At 40.0% G+C, this 20,249-nt stretch overlaps 1 protein-coding gene across 3 annotated transcripts in view; it reads right to left on the bottom strand.

Moving 5' to 3' along the window:
* Positions 1 to 20,249, bottom strand: part of TTBK1 (tau tubulin kinase 1) — a 108,997-nt gene that overhangs the window by 45,261 nt on the left and 43,487 nt on the right. For 2 of the 3 annotated variants that reach the window (XM_064647789.1, XM_064647788.1), the window contains exons 7-11: positions 10,593 to 10,658; positions 8,846 to 8,938; positions 8,003 to 8,128; positions 3,373 to 3,527; positions 2,236 to 2,455 (exon numbers count right to left, since the gene is read on the bottom strand). In XM_064647789.1, coding sequence (XP_064503859.1) covers positions 2,236 to 2,455; positions 3,373 to 3,527; positions 8,003 to 8,128; positions 8,846 to 8,938; positions 10,593 to 10,658 — 660 coding nt within the window. Of the gene's footprint in view, positions 1 to 2,235; positions 2,456 to 3,372; positions 3,528 to 8,002; positions 8,129 to 8,845; positions 8,939 to 10,592; positions 10,659 to 14,879; positions 14,961 to 15,570; positions 16,082 to 20,249 lie in introns of those variants that run through there. The other variant, XM_064647791.1, reaches the window with a different exon arrangement.

Genomic DNA, 20,249 nt, shown 5'->3' with positions numbered 1-20,249 from the left:
GTGGAACAAGAAAAGTGCTGATATAACTGTCGGGTAGCAGGCAACTTGGTAAGATCCAAGAGCAGAGAATTGGGGGATGGTGTGGGAGAACAGTGACAGTAAGCCCTGTCCTTAGCATAGAAATGGGAGAAGTGGGACAGAAGGAGACCAGAATTGTGTGAACAAAGAAATAAGGATGACCTTAGAGAATTATTAGGAAGAAAAAACATGGCAACATCCACTTATCACCTAAACGCAAGGAGCAAGACAAGGAGAGACAGTTACTTCTAGTGCTACAAGACTGAAAGATGAAGGATGGTGAAGCTGTGAATAGCAGAAGGGTGTTTAATGCACCAGCTGCCCTTGTGGTTCTGAAAGACACAAGGGATGCCTCAAATTACAAGCAGAGGTGAAGATGTGCCCTTAGATATCAAATCTGCAGCATCCTTTTTTTCTTCATATGGTGACTGTTACTTAAATAAAAAATTATTCTCTCTCAGAGAACACTCAGACTAAAGATAATAGGTCTGGCAAAGCAAGGCAGGCCAAGAGTCAGACTAAAGATAACAACCCCCAGGGAGAGAAAGCTTTGGAGAGCATGATGCCCTGAGGTCTACTGCACAGACTGCTGTGTAGCACAGACTTGTCAGAGCTGAAGTGCTCATTGCCATGCTGATTAACTCTGTAAGCTGCTTTGCCGGTAATCTGACAACAAGTAGCATATTCCCTGGTGGGAGAGTCACCTGGTTATGCTGTGGATCTTGTAGAAACCTATCCTGCCTCTAACTGCTTTTATGATAGGGCTTGTGAATGACAGCGCTGGGTACCTAAGACATGACATAGAACTAGCACACAGAAAGGACATTTAGGACTCCCCTGTGCACATCTCAGTCTGACTGAAAGCATCAAGGCATCTGGTGGTTAAAAGGAACAGAAAAATACACAGAAGTTACCAGGACTTTTCTGTATGTTGTATGAACAGAACTGTCCCTCTCTACCAGGCTTTTCTTATTTCATGTGCCTTCAAATGAAAACTTCTGGGAATGCACACAGTTACCAGCGAGAGATGAAGAAGTGATTTGAAGTTGGTTTATAATTCCCAGTGTTGGGGGATGCTGCTGCTAACATTCCATACATATAACATGTTGATCCGAATTATTTGCATTGGAGAATTTTAAGCAAGTTAGATAAGATTATTTCTTGTCCATGCATAATGTTTTTTCTAATAAGACTAAGGATTGCGAAGATATCTACATTGCTGAAATAAGGACTAACTTTTTACTGGTAGAGTCTGAAGTGAATTATGGTCAGACCCAGAAGACTGATAGATTTAACATGCTAGTCCACAAATGTCCATTAAAGACAGGTTTGTGACATGAATCCAATATGCCCTGACAACACTTTAAGACTAATGAACGTTTCTCTGCTAACAGATTATATATGTATCTGATGTTCTGACACAAATACTAACTTACGTACAATATGTAAGCTGATCTAATAAATAAACTAACTGGTAGATCCTTATACTTAACATTTACTATAGTATCATCACTCAATGGGGATGCCTCCAAGAAATTAAGTAGGATTTAAATGAAAGGACTAAGAAACATCTTAGAGATTATGAGGAAAATCAACTGAAGTATACACTTCATGCAAGCTAAAAGGTGCAATATGATTTTGGAATGCAGAAATATGAGAATATTAAGTGATGGTTTCTCTCACTCTTCACAGGGGTGAAACCATCATTAGATGCTCCTTATAGATTGTCCTACCCTTAGAAATGAAAGTTAAAAAAAAGGAAGAGAGAAATTACTGATGATTCAAGATACAGAAAAATACAGCTTATGAAGACATCTCTGATTAAATTTATTTACGCAAGAGGTTGGAACACGATAAACTTTTGGCTTAGAATTTCCAAGCTTGGGGCATTTCTGATATTGTATCAGCTATGCAAGGACTAGAATTCCCTTGCTTGAAGTATCAAAATCCTAGATAATTATATGATTGTAAGAAAGATTCACTTTAGCATTAGTGGCCCCCAAAATTTCACTTGCATAAAGATCCAAATTAATCCCAACGCCTTTTACTCTGTGAAAAAATTGTTTGTCACTTCCTCTTTCCACAAGGAAACTCCTCAGTGCTTTTTGGCCTGCACTATGTAGCATGTTACATCAGTGGATCTGAGTGGCTTCTAGCAGTCTGTGGAACCATTGCCCTAAATCCAACAGCCACAGGAGATCAGGGAATGTTCTTTACTTTGCTGATGCTGATCCTGAGTTTGTTGCGATTCACATCTGTCTCTTCCCAAACTTCACCCTCATTGAAAGCGGTGTTTGGAGTCTGACCAAGACCTTCCACTGGCCGGCCTGACAGGATGGGAGGAGCATTCTCTTGATCACTCAGATGTTCACCCTGTAGGACATCCTCAGTGTTCTCACGAAGCAAGTCCCCAGGTACTGGAGTGACATTAACCACCCTATGGAAGAGACAAGATGATACAAATTATCAGTACATAAAGAAGGAGGCCTATCACACTGCCCCACAGGATCTCCTTAGCAGCTTTTAGGGTATTACCAGGTTGAAAAACAGGCAGACCAGCTTTATCCCAGATATGACAGCCTGAATCAGAACATCTAATGTAAAGTCACAAAGACAGTGGGTTGTATCAGTGGAAGCATCTTGGGACCCTTGATACACAGGCTGAAAGCTTCTTCAGAAGTGCCCATCACACAGTATGGGCTTATGAGCTTAGAAGAAACTTCCCCCTTTGCACAAGCAAATGAGGCTTAATAGGCCTTATAGCTTTTATTTTCTGTAATATTACTAGGGATTACTGTTATCCCCCAATGCCAGCCCCCTCAAAAGCACCTAGACAGACCAGTGAACCAAACCTTATCATTTTTAGTTTGGACTCACCTCCACTTCTGAGCATCAATCTCTGTGTACCTTTGCACCAGCACATGAAACACGCTGTAAAGGCTTAGGAGCTGTGTTAGAGATGTGACCAGTACATGCACTCAGCTGTGCTCAGCTCACTGTCAATCACAAACCCACCTCAAAGCAGGTGCTCTCACAGAAGCTCCAGGCATGTATGCCATATAATATGCATGATATACAAGCTCCATTGATCCTGCTCAGAGGTCTCCAGACATCCCTTAATGTGACTCCAACCCACACACTCACCCCCAGTAGAAAATGCATTTTCAAGACAACAAGGACCTGAAACTGGGTTCCACCACCTTAGACATATGTTAATATACGAAGTCAAATGAAGTGGTGGCTGCCATGAGGCCCCGACTTCCAAGGATCATAATGGTCTTGAAATCTTTAGAAAAACGAACTTATTACTGAGCTTGTTGACCATAGTCTGACTGGCACAACTGCGACACTCACCCAAACATGGCTGCTGTTTGCCTGGTGTTTTGCTGTGGTGGAGTTGAGGTGCTAGTGGACAACAAAATATCTGTACCAGCTTTCTCCCAGTCAAAGGCTTCATTTTCAGTGATGCCTCTTTCTTTCATGCTGTTCTCAAAAACGGACATGATTAGCTGGAATAGATTTACAAGAACGATTTATGTTAAGTAGCTGAGGGTGGCTCTCACCAAAAATCTAAAGTATGCACACAAAGACTAAGTGTAGTTTATAATCTCCAGTTTGCCTAAAAAAGGTACTAAGAAATGAAAGATAATGTTATAAAATGGTAATGATTGTTTCTTAGGCTGGTTTTGGCTCAATAAATGAAATTTCTTCAAAACTATAAAAGAAATGCTTGCAACTGATTTGATGAAATCTTGCAGTTGCCTTGTTACTCCAAATCTAAATCCATAACTTCAGCTCAACTTTCCTGTGGATGAGACATGTACAGAACAGTACATTTGATATGTAGTTCAAGGACTATCAGAAGAAATAAATACAACAGGAATATGCAGTCCTAGGATGCAAATTCCTTGCAGTGTCTGGCTCAAATGCTTGGTCAGGAGCCCTACATTATGCTTATGCACAAAGTGGCCTGACACATTTGGCTGCATAAGAAAATAAAACTGTAAAAGAGATGATACAATTTTCTTTATAAGATGGTAGGTACAAATGCTCATGCTGATGTGCTTTATTCTTGTTGCTGCCTAAGAACTGATATTCTTTAAGAGAGAATGAAACTACTGTCAACAGTGTTCCATGCAGCAATGCATTACCCAGAGAAATCTGATGTTCTGCTGTCAAAGGGAAACTGGATGCTATAGACCAACAGAGCTATGAGGTCCTATATTTCTAATAAAATTATTTAGCTAAATAATGTAGAACTGACAGGATTCAGTCTAAAGTCTACAGAGAGAAAAAAGTGTGGTGGCAAATACATTTGGCTTATGGTATAGAATTAGCACTAAGTTATGAATAAAAATTACCATGAACAAACACTCTGTTTGTATTATATTCCAGTTCTCTTTATCAGCATGATCGGAAGGACAAGACAGCCTATCACTTCCTACTACCTTCCACCAAACTGCAGTAAAATGTCTATTTGCAGCTTTCAGATGAGCCATCTTTTTCCTCCTTTTTGTGACCTAGAACCCCAGAATTAGGTGCTCCACTCCTGCAGTGACACAACATTTGTTTAAAAGAATTTCCACAGTAGACTGTTGGTCTGACCAAGGCACATGTAACGCCTCTCCACTGTGAACATGACGTGATAGTGGTACCAGCTTCTTTGTCTTGAAAGAGATTTTACTGGTGTGACAGTTAAATACGATAGGATTGTGTTTCTGCTTGTTAGCCTCCTGTCACAACAATGCCATTTCCCCTCTCACCCAGATGGAAATGGGCATTAATCTGCCTAATTACTTAATGAACACATAAGCTTTCAGACTATACCCATCTTCTGGCGAAGAACACACCAGTTATGTGAACTACCTTCCTTACTCATTCCAACTCGCGTCCTGCTAATTTTATTTGACAGTTTCTTATTTTCATATCAGAAGAAGCAGAATACAATAATTTGCCATTCACTTCTTGCCATTCTGCCTTTGATTTTAAAGATGTCACGCACATGCCAGTACTCTTATTTTTTTTCAAAGTGTACTGTCCTATCTAATTAGTCTTTCCATATCTGAATCCATCTTGAGCCTCCTTGCTACCCTTCTCTACATCTTCTCTGATTTGAAGATATCCTTTTTGACATGCAGGAATGGAACTGCAGACAGTATTTAAGAGTATGCTTCACACAAATCTACATGGTAATACAAGGATATTTTCTGTTTACCCTCTAATGCTACTCTAATTATTCTTAGGATTCTTCTGACTGCTACTTTGGCAATACTTTGACTGCTACTGTCAAATGTCTTTCCAAAATTAATATCCCCACATCCTCAAAGATGCCTTGCAAGAAGTCCACACATTTGTAGACAGATGCCCTTATAAAAGCCCTACTGGCTTCTGTTCACTAGATCATCCTCACCCATATGTCCACTAATCCCAGTCTTATCACAGCTTCTGATTCTTTGTGATGGACATGTCGGTGTCAGGGACTGGGATCTTCTGAAGCTATTTAAAAATTGGTACTGCTTCTGCCACCTTCCATTCCTTTGATACTGAAGCAGTCTGAAGTAAGAAACCACATGCTAAAATTAGAAGTTCAGGTTCAGCTGTCTTATTCTTAGTGTTCCTTCATGCCATCAAGGACCCACTTAGTCAAAACAACTTTTGATACTTTCTGCTATAACTTATTCTGTAACTCTGACTTTGACTTTGCAGGCCATTAGGGATTTTACAGCCTTCTTCACAGGCTGAAGGATACTACTGTCCTAATCTGCCATTATTCTCAAGCTATTCCATGGACTTATTGAGTCTTCTCAGCTTTCTCTGAAACCTTTATACTTCTGATGAAAGGTAAAAACCTTACAAGGAGAAAAGTGGACTGGAAAACTCCACATAACAGTCCCAGGTGCTCAGGATTCTGTGGCTGAGAGTGAGAAAGAAGCGAGGCACCAGTTCACAGTCATGACCAAGATGTAAGGAGCATTAAATCAGGCTGGCAGGTGGCAAATGTAGAACAAACAGAAGAAAGCAGTTCTTCTTACAGCAAGAACGTAAGCTGTGGTGCCGCCCTGTCACATGGAGGATGCTGAACACAGACAGAGATTGGATAAGTTAAAATCGTAGAATGGTTTGGGTTGGAAGGGACCTTTAAAGGTCATCCAGTCCAAGCCCCCTACCACAGACAAGGACATCTTCAACTAGACCAGGTTGCTCAGAGCCCCTTTCCAGCCTGTCTTCAAGTGTTTCCAGAGATGGGTCATCTACAACCTCTACCTGTTCCAGTGTTTCATTATCCTTATAGTGAAGAATTTCTTCTTCATATCTAGTTTAAATCTACCCTCCTTCAGTTTAAAACCATTACCCCTTGTCTTATTGAAACAGGGCCTGCTAAAACATCTCTTCCCATCTTTCTTACAGGCCCCCTTTAGTGTATTTGACTGAAGCTGTGAATTGCCTCCTTGTGAAAGATTAAAGTCTTCCACAGTAAGACATCCAGATAAATCAACATAAAGACATCTCTGGAACTGAGCTCTTTGGAGAATTTGCTATCTGGAATAGGTCTCCAAGTCAAGCTAGAAGAATCACTTTAAGTGGTAAGCTGCAGAATTTTGTGGGGAATTCCCTTTTGGAGGCTTCTTGCCCAAGCTGCAACTGCAGGAAACTGAAGGCAAAGAGGCAATTCACAGCTTCAGTCAAGTCCCCTACTGTAAAAGAGCTGTTTGTGATTTGTACGACCCTAGAACTGTCTGAAAACATCTCCCTCCATTTCCATCTCAAGGATGGATTTTCAGTACCATTACGACACAATTATTTTAAACTGGAATAGAATATAGGAGGATGTAGGTTCAAAAAGAGATTCTGAAACCTCTAATCCAACCACCTGCTCAAACCAGAGCTACTGAAAATGCAGATCAGATTCCTCATCCAGTCAATCTTTGGAAATCCCAAGAATGGAAATTCCACAGCTTTTCTAGGTACCTGTTTCATATTTAAGAACCCACATTCTCATTTTTTTCCCCCTAGATTTAGTCACAACTTCCCTTGTGGCCTCTATTCTCCCCACAACTGTCCTTGAGGCAGCAGAAGACAGGAATCAGATCCCCTCTTTGACTTCTCTTTTCCAGCCCAAAAAAATCCAGCTCCCTCTGCATCTTCTCAGTCCACCTCCATCCCTCTACAGCTCTTCATCTTAGTGGCAAACGTTATTTTTCCACTGCACTATCTGGAAAGTATTTGCCTTTTTTTTCTTTTTAATTTTTTAAAAGTGTGTGTTGCTACGCTACAATACGTACATGGCTAAAACATAAAAGCACTGCTGGAGAGAGTTTGCTGGAACACCCTCCTACCACTTTCCCACTCATTTGATGCACTGGCAACAGAAGCAGGCATAGATTTGCTAATAAAATGTTCTTTCCATCACTCTGTCTTAACGTACAGAGAAAACCACCGTGATAAAAAAAAAGTGACACAGAATCAAGTTGCTCCAGTTATATTGTGTTAGTTGAGCTACAATAACTGATCATATACATGCTGATAGCAAACACTGAATGGGAGGAAAATCTATATGTTAGATGAATATTAAAGAAAGAGATAATAATGGCCAAGGCCCATACGAGTCTGCAATAAAACAAAGGGGTTGGTGGGCACGGTTGAGCCGCTGGTATAGGCTCTTTGCAGATCTTGGCAAGCTGCGCTAGAATTCTGTGACATTTGGAGTACCTCAAAATTTTTGTGTTTTAATTAAAGCCAGAAGTACTGTGTTGTTTGGGAAGAGTTTTTGGTGTGGAATACAGGATTATTTTGGACAGGGTGGTGGAAGGAGACGAAAAAAACATTTGAGATTTTGGAGAAATGTACAGTTCAGCCTTTTTTTCCTGGTCCTAGGAAAGGTATTTCTCAGCCAGATATAAACACATGAATGGAAATCTTCAAAAAATCCAAACGCCAACCTGCAGTGCCATGCACCATACTGGTAGCAAAGAAAGGCTCCCACCTGATAGTCTGGCTTGGTGAAGTAGTCTAGGCTTGCAATGTGATCCAGAAAAAGGTGGAACTCTGAAGGCATGTGTTTTAGCAGCATTCGGTGTTCATACTTTTCTTTTATCATGCCAACTTGCTCCTGGGAAAAAAAAAATAATCTCAGAGCCAAGAATCTCTTCTGTTGCTTCACATTTATACAGACTTATCTCTTCTGCAATGTCACCTAGTCTTATTCCTGGAACACAGCCTCTTCCAGCACAGTGTCTATACACTTCTTCTGTTTGCTGTCCCAAGCACAAGAAGGTTGATTACTGCAGGCAGAAGTCAAAGGGGAATCCTGAGTTAGAAACACTCCCCAGAGTCCCTTTAGCAGAGCCTTCTGCACAGGCAATCTACTTCTTTCCAGGGATTTTATTCTCTAGCAAAAAGTGTTTCCAAGACATCATGAACAGCTAGGTTTATTCTGCCTAACTTTCTGATTTCAAATCCCATTTGGCTTGTTTGGCACAGCAAAGCATTATCCTCCTGTCTTTCTAAAGGCTCTTTTTATTTGTCAAAAGGACAGCTCAGTCTTTCCATTTTATTTTTTGCTTTGCAAGAACAAAGTAAGTATCACTTGATCAAATATGATTAACAATGTGCATTAAAATAAAGTCTAACTACTCCAAATAAGAGAAGCCCACTCCGTGCATCAGAAAAGCAGGTTAGCATCTTGCAGCAAGATCTGATGAAAAGAAGATTCTGGCTTTACTTTAGAAAAAAGCTGCACAGAGCTGCAGGACAAATAATAGAGAGTCATAATAATTAAAATTATTATGGAACACCCTCTCTTAAGCACAGACACTAGGTTTCCTACCTTATCTTTGATCTTTCGCCATGGAAGCTGACCAACCGCAAACTCCACCAACATGTAAAAGAGGGACCACAGGTCATCATGTCTACCCATCTCCTGAAGAAAAGAGAGACTAAGACTGAGGAGCAAAGTTCCACTCTGCTCAGTAGTCCAGGTGTGCTTTCCAGATGAGCTGCCTCATTTAAAAGGCAGGAAGAGAAGTCATACTTCCCATTCAATGACTAAAGAAGCCAAATTAAAGACTAAAGACACAAACCCAAGCTTTTATTAAACTTGGCGACGTCAATACAGTCACCTAAATAACCTCATTTGTTTTCATTTTTGTGAATATATTAGCAAAGGGTTTTTTATCTGTACAAGAAAGCACAAGTTTTCCATAGGACTGTCCCTCACTGAATATTCCACGGGAGTGAAATACTTATTAATGGGATGTGGAATAACCTAGATTAAGAAAAAAAAATCCCAAAATTTGTGTAGGACATATTTTTTATTATTATTTCTAAGCTTAAATATCATTCAAACTCTTTTCACAAGACAATATTTGCTCAAGGGCTTTTGCAAAACACTTGCCATCATGCATCACAACAGTTTACAGATTTATAACACTTCACATACCACTCTCCTCCTGGGCTAGTGAATGGGAAATTGAAACATGGAGGTTAAGGCTGAAATTGCCAAAGCATACAAATTCATTTTTGGTGCTCAACATCCAATGTCTAGAACATGATTTCTCAGAATAGTCTGCATTATACAGCAATTTTTGTGTCTAAATATACATTCAGCTGATACCAGCTACAGCTGGCACTATTCAGCTCTTCCAAAAATTATACTTCAGGTTTCTCAGTGTCTCCCAGGAAACAGAGAACTTATGATGGCATTCAACTGCCCTCCCCACATCACACTTTCCACATTTTGCAGACAATAACTTCTCTCCTTAAAAGAACCTGACACTTCCTTATATGTCACAGGTCATTCTACAGACTCAGCACAAGAAAAGCCAGAAACCTGGAGGTAATGCAGGAGGGCTGATAGTTTCCATCTGGCAAGCACTTAGCATAACTTAGAATCATAGAATCGTATAATATGGTGAGTTGGAAGGGACCCATTAGGATCATTGAGCCCAACTCCTGGCCTTGCACAGGACACCCCAAGAATCACACCATGGGCCTGAGAGCATTGTCCAAACTTAATGTTTACCATCTGCAAAGGAACATTACTGAAATAGGAGAGAGGAGAGTTTTGAGAAGAATGTTGAACGAGACTTCCGGAAGTGTTTAGAAGGAAACAGGCCAGACACTATGTAAATAATGGCTCTTTTCAAGGAAAAATAACCTAGCCCTAACTAGGTGGCTCCTCACCTGACAGCACGACATAAATATTAAAAATTACAGGTGAAGAATGGATTTTAGGACCTGGCACTTGGTAATTCTCAGCCGAGTTCTGCTAGAAACTAGCAGCAAGCAGCCTGGCACTCACCCAGATTTCCCCTTAAGTGTGTGTGGGGTTTGCCCTTAAAAAGTGTCTGATAATGCAATAATTACAATTATTAAGGCTGCCAACTAGAGAGGATCCAATAACAGAATCATAATTTTCATTTTACAACCTTGACCACCTAATGGAAATCATCTGATACACTAACTTCTGTAGATAACAAACCAAAAGTCATGCCTCTTACTCCCCTGCTCCTGAAAACAGGTTTCTGAGGGGAAATAATCTTACTCTCAACTCCTTACAACCCAAAAATACTCACTCTGTTTTTGTGTGCATTCACAGAGGCATAGCGGACCGTTCCTCGAAAACCAGCAACATTGCGGGGCTGAAGGGAGACAAGAGAAAATTTCAGAGACAGAGCAGACAACTAAATCCCCTGCGCAGCTAACTCCTGAGAACTTCTTGTCTATACTGTTATTTCATATATACCCAAGAGATACAAAGCTCTTACTGCCTTCTTGTGCTCTAGCAGCCAGCTAAACAGACAGCAGTCTCCAATTCTGCATTTCTAGAAAAGATTATTTTACAGAGAAGGCAAGGTGGTTACAGTGATATGTTAGAACAGTAGTAGTTTAGGCATAGAGATAAGAACATTATCCAGGATCATATTTTCCTTTTTAAACTCCAGGTCAAAGGGAAAAGCTAGTAAAGAAGTGCAAGTGCAAAACTGAATCATGAATAACATGAGCTAAGCAAAGCCTGAAGACAGCCTGGTCAGGATGAGAACAGGAATTGCCTACTCTGATACAAGGCAGATGACCACACACATTTACTGACAATGCTTGTCGACATCTTCTGCAAGACTTCAACAAATTAAGAACCTCTGACTTCCAGAGTTCTTACTTCTTTCCAGATTCTTCCCAGTATATCTTAGACCATGTATCTTTATTTTCTCTTTCTCTGATTCTCCATTTCCTGTATTTGGAAAGTGAAGGCTCAATACAGTGGCTGTGGAATGGCATTCCAGTGACTATTCCTCTAACCTGGAGGCTTTTTCTCTTTCAGGAGCTGAGCAGCTCTTCCAACTCTTTCTACTGCTGCCTCCACAAGAACATTATCCACGTGAGTTCACTTAATGAAGATGCCATTGTTCTGAAAAACTTGCATTTAAATCATGACATCCACCAAATCCTTTCAGTTGAACTAGAAGCACCAGAGTTAATGCGAGTTAACAGAGTGCTTTCAAATTTCTCGTGGCAAAACCAGATTCAGGCCCACACTTCTTCCATCTTAAGGCTAAGCTTGGGCAAAAAACTAAACATACTCATAATGAAGATCCTAAGAAAATTGAGCACATTAATAAAAAAGTCTAATTGAGTAACTTGTCCCATGTAGGTCAGTTGATTCAGGTTTGTTCTTTAAGCTGTGCCTATGCTTTCAAAACTGCGCCTAAAATTCTGTACTTTTGTTCCAGGGCACCCTTCTGCCACTTTAAATATGTACAATTCAGTTGCTTCCTTTTGGGTACAGGGAAGTTGCTCTGAATTTCAACATTCTCAGAAGGAATAAAACTTCAAATGTTTGTTAAGCAAGTTCATCAACACCATGCCATGAACATGTACACCTGTATGGTGTACAATGCAGCTCTTAAGTTACTGTGACTCCAAGCAAAAAAAAGCTGCAAGTCTATCTTACAACTCCTTTACGCTAATCAAATACTCCACAAGAAGAACCTCTGTGCATATCCCATGCACTTAATGCAGCATTTAATCTTGCAGTACACCAGCCTGAGCTATAAGATACTTATTTAGCAGCAGGTAATAGCAGAGATATTGTATTGCTGTTCCTCTACCTCATTTCTCTCAGAGCATGCAATTTAGGATTTTCACTGACAAATGACTGCAAAATATTTTCAGAATTCCAGTGAATTCACTGATGTGAGTTCCCAAAAAGCAGAATACTGGCCACTGGAATACATCTGTTGAACCAGCTGTCACCATAAATTTTCTCCACATACTCAAAAGCAAGAGGACATTCCTCTTTTCTATTATGAATGGAAGCTAGGGTGCTTTGATACTTTTCATGAGACATAAGAGTGTGTTGTGAACAATTCTAACATGTAATCCATAATGTTTTCACAACAAATATTATTCAGTGTTTGCAGTCCATGGAAGTTGTCTTTCATGTTCTTTCCTGACCTCAGTGTCTTCAGTTATCAACTGTGTATGTACTGAACCAAATACCACGTGTGCTGGTTTCAGTATGGTTGGCAACGTCTCTGAAAATCATTTTAGATCAATACATACTATTTCTGGCAGACAGGCTATCTTTGTAGTCTTTAATTAGATATGTTCTGAAACCAATGCTAGGCAGTTTCCAAATGTTATTTCCCTCCTCTTTCAGAAGCAAATCAAAAGCCCAGCCATCTTTTACTGTGCATCTGTCCCACAGCCAACGTGACTGGCTGCTCCCCAAGCCAGTCCTGCTGCTGAAACCCAAGGGCTCTCTCTCTCTAGTCCTCTTTCATGTAGTGCCCCAGTGAAGGGTACTGCAACTAAGCAAGACTTTGCAATTGCTTTGACAGGACCTTTAGAGTCCTTTGAACAAAACAGGTAGATGCTAACTGTGTAACAGCATCTTTTTCTCATAAAGGCTGCACCTCTTGTAACCATGTTTGATTGCTCTGCCAGTCATAAGGCAATTCGTCATGCCTTTTGACTGTGTCACTAATCACTTCAATCAAATATTTCCCAGGCTGTGGAGATACCTTGTTTTTCATCCAAACAAACAGCTCCTGCCTGAGTATTTGTTGTAGCACATGCTGTATACCCAACTGTTACTGACTTTTGTTCTGAATTCACCAACATTAATTTTCCAGAGGATTTCTTTACACACTTCATTTCTTCCAGTTAATAAATTTCATCCCACCACAACATTGTCCAGTGGTGGAAAAGAGCCTGGATAAAACATCCTTGTTGTCCAGACCAATCCACATTTGACACAGAATAGAAATTGTTACAGTTAGGAGGTTCAGACCATGGCATCCTATAAAACTCAACTGATTTGAATCCCAAAAATGATGAATATATAATAAGGTAGCAAGTTGAAATACAATTTTCAACTATGCATGATTTATTTTTAATTTTTTACTCATCAGTATTACTATCAAAATTGTTATAAAGTATATCTCTTCTCGCATTCATGCTGTGTCTACCACAAAGCTGAAGTACTTTATTACACAGTGCTGTTGGGGAGATGTCACAGATATGAAGTATATTACATCAGAAGCTTGATTTAAAACGAGTTTTAGCTTGGGAGAATGTCTTAGATCACTACCACAGAGCAAAAACTATACTCTGTGTTCCTTTCACTGCATTGCAATGTAGACTACCTCACAAAGACAGAACCAGGTAACAAAATCCTATATGAATTGGATGCACTGTTCCAAGCTGTGCTCTTTTCCACCCATCAGCTTTTCATCATTCTCCAGGTCAAACACTCATAATCACTTGTATTTCAAGTGCCAACAGTGTCTCCCTTGTGATTCATATGAAGTTTGTCTTTCCAGTACACTCCCTTTATTTGAGGAGTGCTTGTATTTTTCCTCATTAATCTGAACCCCAGCTCCTTATACCATGTTCATTCATAGAGATTAGAATTTTTCCTTTTGCCTTACTGGTCCTTAGACTGATATTCTGAATGTCCCACTTTTCAGCTTCCTTCCCAAAAACTTGTATTTGTATGCCAGTACTTTCCTTCTGCTGTTTCTTAAGACCATGGTACTCTCATGGAACATGACCACTGGTTCTTCCCCTACTTTCTGGAAGCCTGTGCAAACACCTCATGAGATCCACCACCTTTGCCCCTGGCAAGCCTGCTGTCATCTAGGATCATTAACTCATCTCTCCTGGAACCAGGAAAAGGATTTTCAGCAGTACGAACATGAAAAGAAAGTTAGCACAGATCGACAAGAAGGTGGTAAGGGGAGAGAGAAAATGCCACAGCTCATGGAAGGCATTTGGAGATACATCTTGGATTGAAATAACTTGTTGGAAAGGTTGTGATAAGCAGGAAAAGTGAAAGAAAGCTTTAACTGAATGAAAAGGAAGAATCTCTGTGACTTCTAGGAATCTTCTGCTTCTTCAGTTAGGCTCATGGGGGAAATGCAGGGACACGCATCTCCACCTCTTCTGTTGGGAACAAAATCTGCACTTCTTATATGTGTTTTGATTTGCTAATTTAAACAGCACCACTTTGTAGAATTATTAATGATAGAAACATATTTTATCGCAATGGGGAGTCAGAAATGAATAGAGAAAGCTGGACCCAGAAATGTAAGATGAAAGAATTCCCCTCCTCTTGCCTCTGAAACCACAGAAGTGACAAAATCACAGTCTCTGGTACCACCCAAATATCTGCCAGCCCCTCAGACAGAATCCCAATTGTTCTAGGCCTTTGCATCACATTTAGGTAGCTGTCACGATCCTGCTGAAAAACAAGCATATCATGAGGAAAAAAAGGAAAACAAGGTGTAATTTGGACTTCTGTATATAACAAAAGCACAAAACAAAATGAAAACCCAGAAGCATGGTGATGGCTCACTCACAACTCATAGCAGAGATGGTTACGAGCAGCGGATGGGAAGCCAACGCATCAAACACAGCCTCAAAAGAAGAGCCCAAAAGAACTGTAAAACAGAGAGAAACCCAAAGAAAAACATGATAAAAAAACAACAAAATGAGAAAAAAAATTAAACAGAAATGAATTAAAAAACAATTCAATATTGTATCCCAACAGAAACCTGCGTCTTGTTTAGCTCTTGCCATCTCCCAGCACCCGTCCCAGGGCTGTTGGCCCACACCATATTTAGTTGAATTTAGACACGAAGCATTGAGTGAGCCTGTGTGGTTTATGAGTGCTCTGTAAGTGGTGAGAGGGGTCCCTCTAGAGACTACCTTCCCCCTGCTCACATATCATACCTAATAGTGTCAAAACAAAGGTGAGAGCAGAAATGCATACAAACCTTTGCAGGTCAGCTGTATGGTTCTACCATGATTTTCCTTTCTAAAATTATCTGATGTACACACCTCCCTTCCTCCCCCAAACAAACTGATCTAAAAACCAGTAAGGGGATTTGCTCTTTTTTATCTCTTGCCCTTTTCATCTAGAGCAAGTTCTAATGTTAGTGCACGGGTTTCTAAAAATGAACAGCTATGTCCCCTTCCCCATTTGAATTGTCACAGGTTCTCATCCAAAGTATTAGTTTTTTTTCTGCCACCACCACCTTGCTTTCTCACCATCAATATCCATACAATTACTGGCTTGTCAACTTTACAGGCTTCACAGCAGCTAAGTTCAGGCATGTTCCCCTTCCCTGATGACTTCTGCAGTGCTCCACCTAGAAATAGCAGGGTCTCCGCTGTCTGTGGGGGGATGCAGAATGGGGGTTTGAGAGAGAGCAGGATGAAAGTCAGTGCTGCTTGTAGGTCACATGAGCTGTCATTCTATCTGAGAATGGTACAGTGTGGAAATCTGAGGGCCATCCTGATCAGAGGCAAGAGCTAATATTATAATATATTATATAACCTTAAAACTCAATTCAGTGAACTGAGGAAAGACCTCAGCTGACAGATATGTATTCCAACAGAAATCAACTAATCAAAAGCAATCAACACAATGGAGTTTCCTATTTGAGTCTTACTATTCCTCTTTCCTAAAAATGTGCAAATTCTAACAATTCCATAAATTTTGCATGAAATTTAGTTTTGAGAAAGCTATTTAAGTCTCCTACTATCCTTTCCAAAGCAAAAGACCCTAAAGAGATGAGTTAAAATGCCACAGTTCCTATTTTACTTTAGGAGAGTTCAAAACTTCCAATGGATTTTAGCATAACTAAAGACAAAGATAATTTTGTCTTTCTAAATAGCATGCACCAACCACTCATCACGCAATTCCTGCACCTGAATTTGTGCTGAAGATAAGAATGCCTTTATCACATTAGAAACAAGGCTAAGAACGAGCTTTTTTTTTTTTTTCAATGAAAAGCTTATTTCAGTTGTAATCCTATTATTCAGTTATCATGATTTTTAACAAGAGAATTTTGGCCTCAGAACTGCACTTCTTTCTTACACGCAAGGTCCCATAGGGGAACCAGTAGCACAGAATATCTCCACAGAAACCACGGGGAGTGCTTAGTAAGAAAGATAAATTTTTCATGTGCTGTCACAGAACAGGGGAATTGCTGAAATGGAAATGCTTTGGAGACCATTGTAGAGTGTTAGTCACATCTCATTTGGGATTTACAGCTCCTAACGCTTTCCTGGAGTCAGATGGAGATGACGGTCCTTTTCTATCAAAATGAAGAAGACAAAAGACAGTTGTGGCAATCACTGACATGCAGCAGACTTAAGTTCAGATCTCATCCCTTGAATAGATGTGAAAACCACACCTCCCTCCTTCCAGAGTACACCTTCATCCCTAAGCCACAGGGTGCTTTGAGATGCAAGTTTAAGAACATACAGGTTAGAAAGGATATCTTTTGCCCAGAATAACTGAATAATTATTACCAAGAGAGAGCAAGTGTATGACCTGGCAGTAAATGCACTTATCTGATGGAGAGACTTGACCTGCAATCCAACTCAACATTCCCGTGCCCAGGGAGCAAAGCCCGAGTTGTTCTTCCTTTTTCCTCACTTCTTTAGCACAGGAGCTCTAACTAGAGAGTGCTACATAAAATAAAACCAACAATAACCTCAGGTAGATGATCTGAGGTCACCCTCACCGAACCAGGGCTTCCAGGAGAGGAAAGCAGATAAGTAGGTAGTTGTAACAAGATACAAGAATCCCTGCATGCTAAAAGATTTTCAAATCCATCAGCTAGTCTGCTTTTCATACATCTAATTTCAACTGCACTTGCTTTCTGTAGCTGTGATGTTTTAAACCAGAACATGATCTCCCTTCTCAAGTTCAAATTTGCTACTCCAACAATGAAAGTAACGAGAACCTTAACAAAATTTTCATGTTGATCTTTTTTATAACTAATCCATTCCCACAGAAACTGCATTTTTATAATATATTAAATGTGCAATATTTTTTAAGACTGAGGTCCATTCTTTTTCCTTTTCATCTCTGTGTGAACAAATGTGACTATGCTGTGCTTTCAGCCTTTCCTGTGACTATCTTTTTATAACACAAAGTTTGAGACAAAAATTATATCCCCTCCTAAGCTAATATAGTACTACAGCTCCATAAATCTGTTATTCTACTGTAAAACATTCATCTCCTACATAATACTACGGATTTACATATATTTCAAGTACAAAGTAAGTATAAAACTACAGGGCTTCTATGTTTGAATTTTTGGGGTATCAGGATGTAGAAGTTACTATCCTTTGTCTTATTTTATAGCTCATTTTCCAGTGGGGGGAAAACTACCTAGTAGAAAAACATACCATAATCTCCTCTTCTAATACCTTACTCACTGCAGTGAAGTTTATTTTATACACTACGCACAGACATTTGAAAAATAAATACCCTTTTTCTCAATTAGCCATCACATTTCTGCAGTCTCCCTCACGCTCTTCTAAACAGGCTATGCACTGTCCTGCCTACAACATCTTCTCTCTGCCCACTGACTCACAGAGCCGCCCTCGCACATGTACAGTCTCTTCAGCAAGGCACTGAAAACTACTGCAGTGCAGTCTGAGCCACGAGGAGATCGAGATCTAATCAGCTGCAGCTGACTAAGCTAAAATAAAGTGCTTGCTGAGCAGAACATTCCAGTGCCATATCCTGCAATGGGAGAGAGACTTCAAGAAAAAAATAGCCTCTCCTCTATTATCAAATAATTAACACCAAGCTGCTAAAGCCTTGAACATTTTCAATTAATAAGTGTGGAGCCACAGGGAATACATTTCTGAAGGCAGGGTGTCACAGACAGAGGAAAGGTGTAATGCTTTCTGTACTGCATGTCAGTGACAAAACTAGCAGACCCAAGCAAAGACCAGTAATGATCAAGGAATTGTCCAAAACCTGACCTACATTAGCACAGAAGACCTTCATGACTCAGAACATCTCCATTATATAAGCACACATTGTTCATCATTTGCATAGCAAGGTTTATGTTTATTTCCCCCTTCAAGTTCAAATATTCTTCTCAGCCTTAGCTCTCCATATCAAAGACATTTGCTAGTCCAGCTCTCTGCTATAAAAATTAATGCAAGATGAAAAATTTAACTTGCGTGCTTTCCATAAAAGCTACTTCTGCAAATTAAAAAAAAAAACACCACATTTTTTTCAATTCATTCTCCAGTTGCTCCGTTCTGTTGTCCTAAGATGTGCATTGACACTGACTGCTTACACTGCTTTCATGGTAAAGGTGGGTCATACAACCAGGACATCAGAATGATTGCTCATGTCTCTGTCTGAACCACGGAAGAAGGTTGCATCTAGGGGAAATAATAGCTAAATCCCTAGAAAAAGATCTCTGCATCCTGTGATATCAAATTTGTTATGGAAGGTCTTGGGACTCTCCACAAAACGGGACTTTATGGGCAGAAGGAAGTAAGGGAATGGGAAGAAATCAGGAAGAGAAAACTAGACTTGTTACTCAGAAGAGTATCCCCTGCATCCATAAGCTATTAACTAGTATTAATGTATTAATTAGTATTTTACAGACTTTTATAAAATTCCTTTCATTCATCTTCTTGTGCATGTTATAAACACAATCTTTTCAATCCCTCTTCACACGAGTTTGTCATTACTGTCTTCTAAATACTGATTAGATCTGCAATACCTTCTTTGAAACTGGATGGTTGGTATCTTACACATCATCAACTGTTATCTCATCTAGATTTGTATAAAGGCACTAAAAAAGGTTGTGTAGTTTTCATCATCCTATTCCATTTGGACCATAACAATAGCATCCCTGGCTCTATTCATCACTGGTAACCTGCCTCCAGTCCTAAAGAAGACAGTTATGGATATCCTACAGGTAGGACACATGTAGTGTTTAATCTGGCATGTGCAATATTAATTTTTAAAAGATATCAGTATCTGAGGGGAGGGTGTCAAGAGGATGGAGCCAGGCTCTTCTCGGTGGTGCCAAGCAAGGACAGGAGGCAAAGGGCAGAAACCGATGCACCTGAAATTCCAGCTGAATATGAGGAAGAGCTTCCTTACTGTGCAGGTGGACCAAGCGCTGGAACAGATTGTCTCAAGAGATTGTGGAGTATCCCTCACTGGAGATATTCAAGAAACATCTGGATGCAATCCTGTGTAATGTGCTCTAGGACGATCCTGTCTAAAGAGATGACCCACTGTGCTCTCTTCCAGCTTTACCTGTTCTGTGAATCTGTGTGTGATTCCTCTCTCCAGCATTAGCTCTCACTTACCCAAAGTTTCGAAGTCTAAGGTTCAAAAACTTCCTCTCCTACAGGAGTTTCTGCATTCTTACTTGACAGCAGAATACCAAAAACACCATGTATTTAAGCCACAGGCAGAATGGGACCAGGCATATTGGAATCCCTCTCACTGAAGCTTTACAGCTGTGCACAAAATTAAGACATATTCCCTAGAAAAGGGATGTCAGGAGACTCACAGCCCTGGACATGGCCCTATTTATTGTAACTAAGTAATTTTTCCATTGTCTTTTGTCAGAAAATATACAAGTCTTGAACACCAAAAGATGTTACTAAGCTTAATGGACCAGGAATACTCTGTGAATTTATCACTGACAGTGCTCCCTTAAAAAATGAAAAATTTCAGGTCAAACAGACCCTGCTGAATACAGATGACAGATCTTAATCAGAATTTGCCACCTTCTAAACAGGAGAGAATGGGGCTTGGAGGGCAAAGGAGGAGCAGTAAAGAAATTAGCATCTCCTCTAGCAGTTTTGGCAAGCTGCCTGTCTTTTCCTTCATTTATTTGTCCTTGCAAGTGTTTGAAAACAAAACCCACTGGAAAGATTAGGGGTTT

The sequence above is a fragment of the Pseudopipra pipra genome, chromosome 3 (genome assembly GCF_036250125.1).
Source record: "Pseudopipra pipra isolate bDixPip1 chromosome 3, bDixPip1.hap1, whole genome shotgun sequence".
Taxonomy (NCBI): domain Eukaryota; kingdom Metazoa; phylum Chordata; class Aves; order Passeriformes; family Pipridae; genus Pseudopipra; species Pseudopipra pipra.
This window is presented reverse-complemented; position numbering and strand designations above follow the sequence as displayed.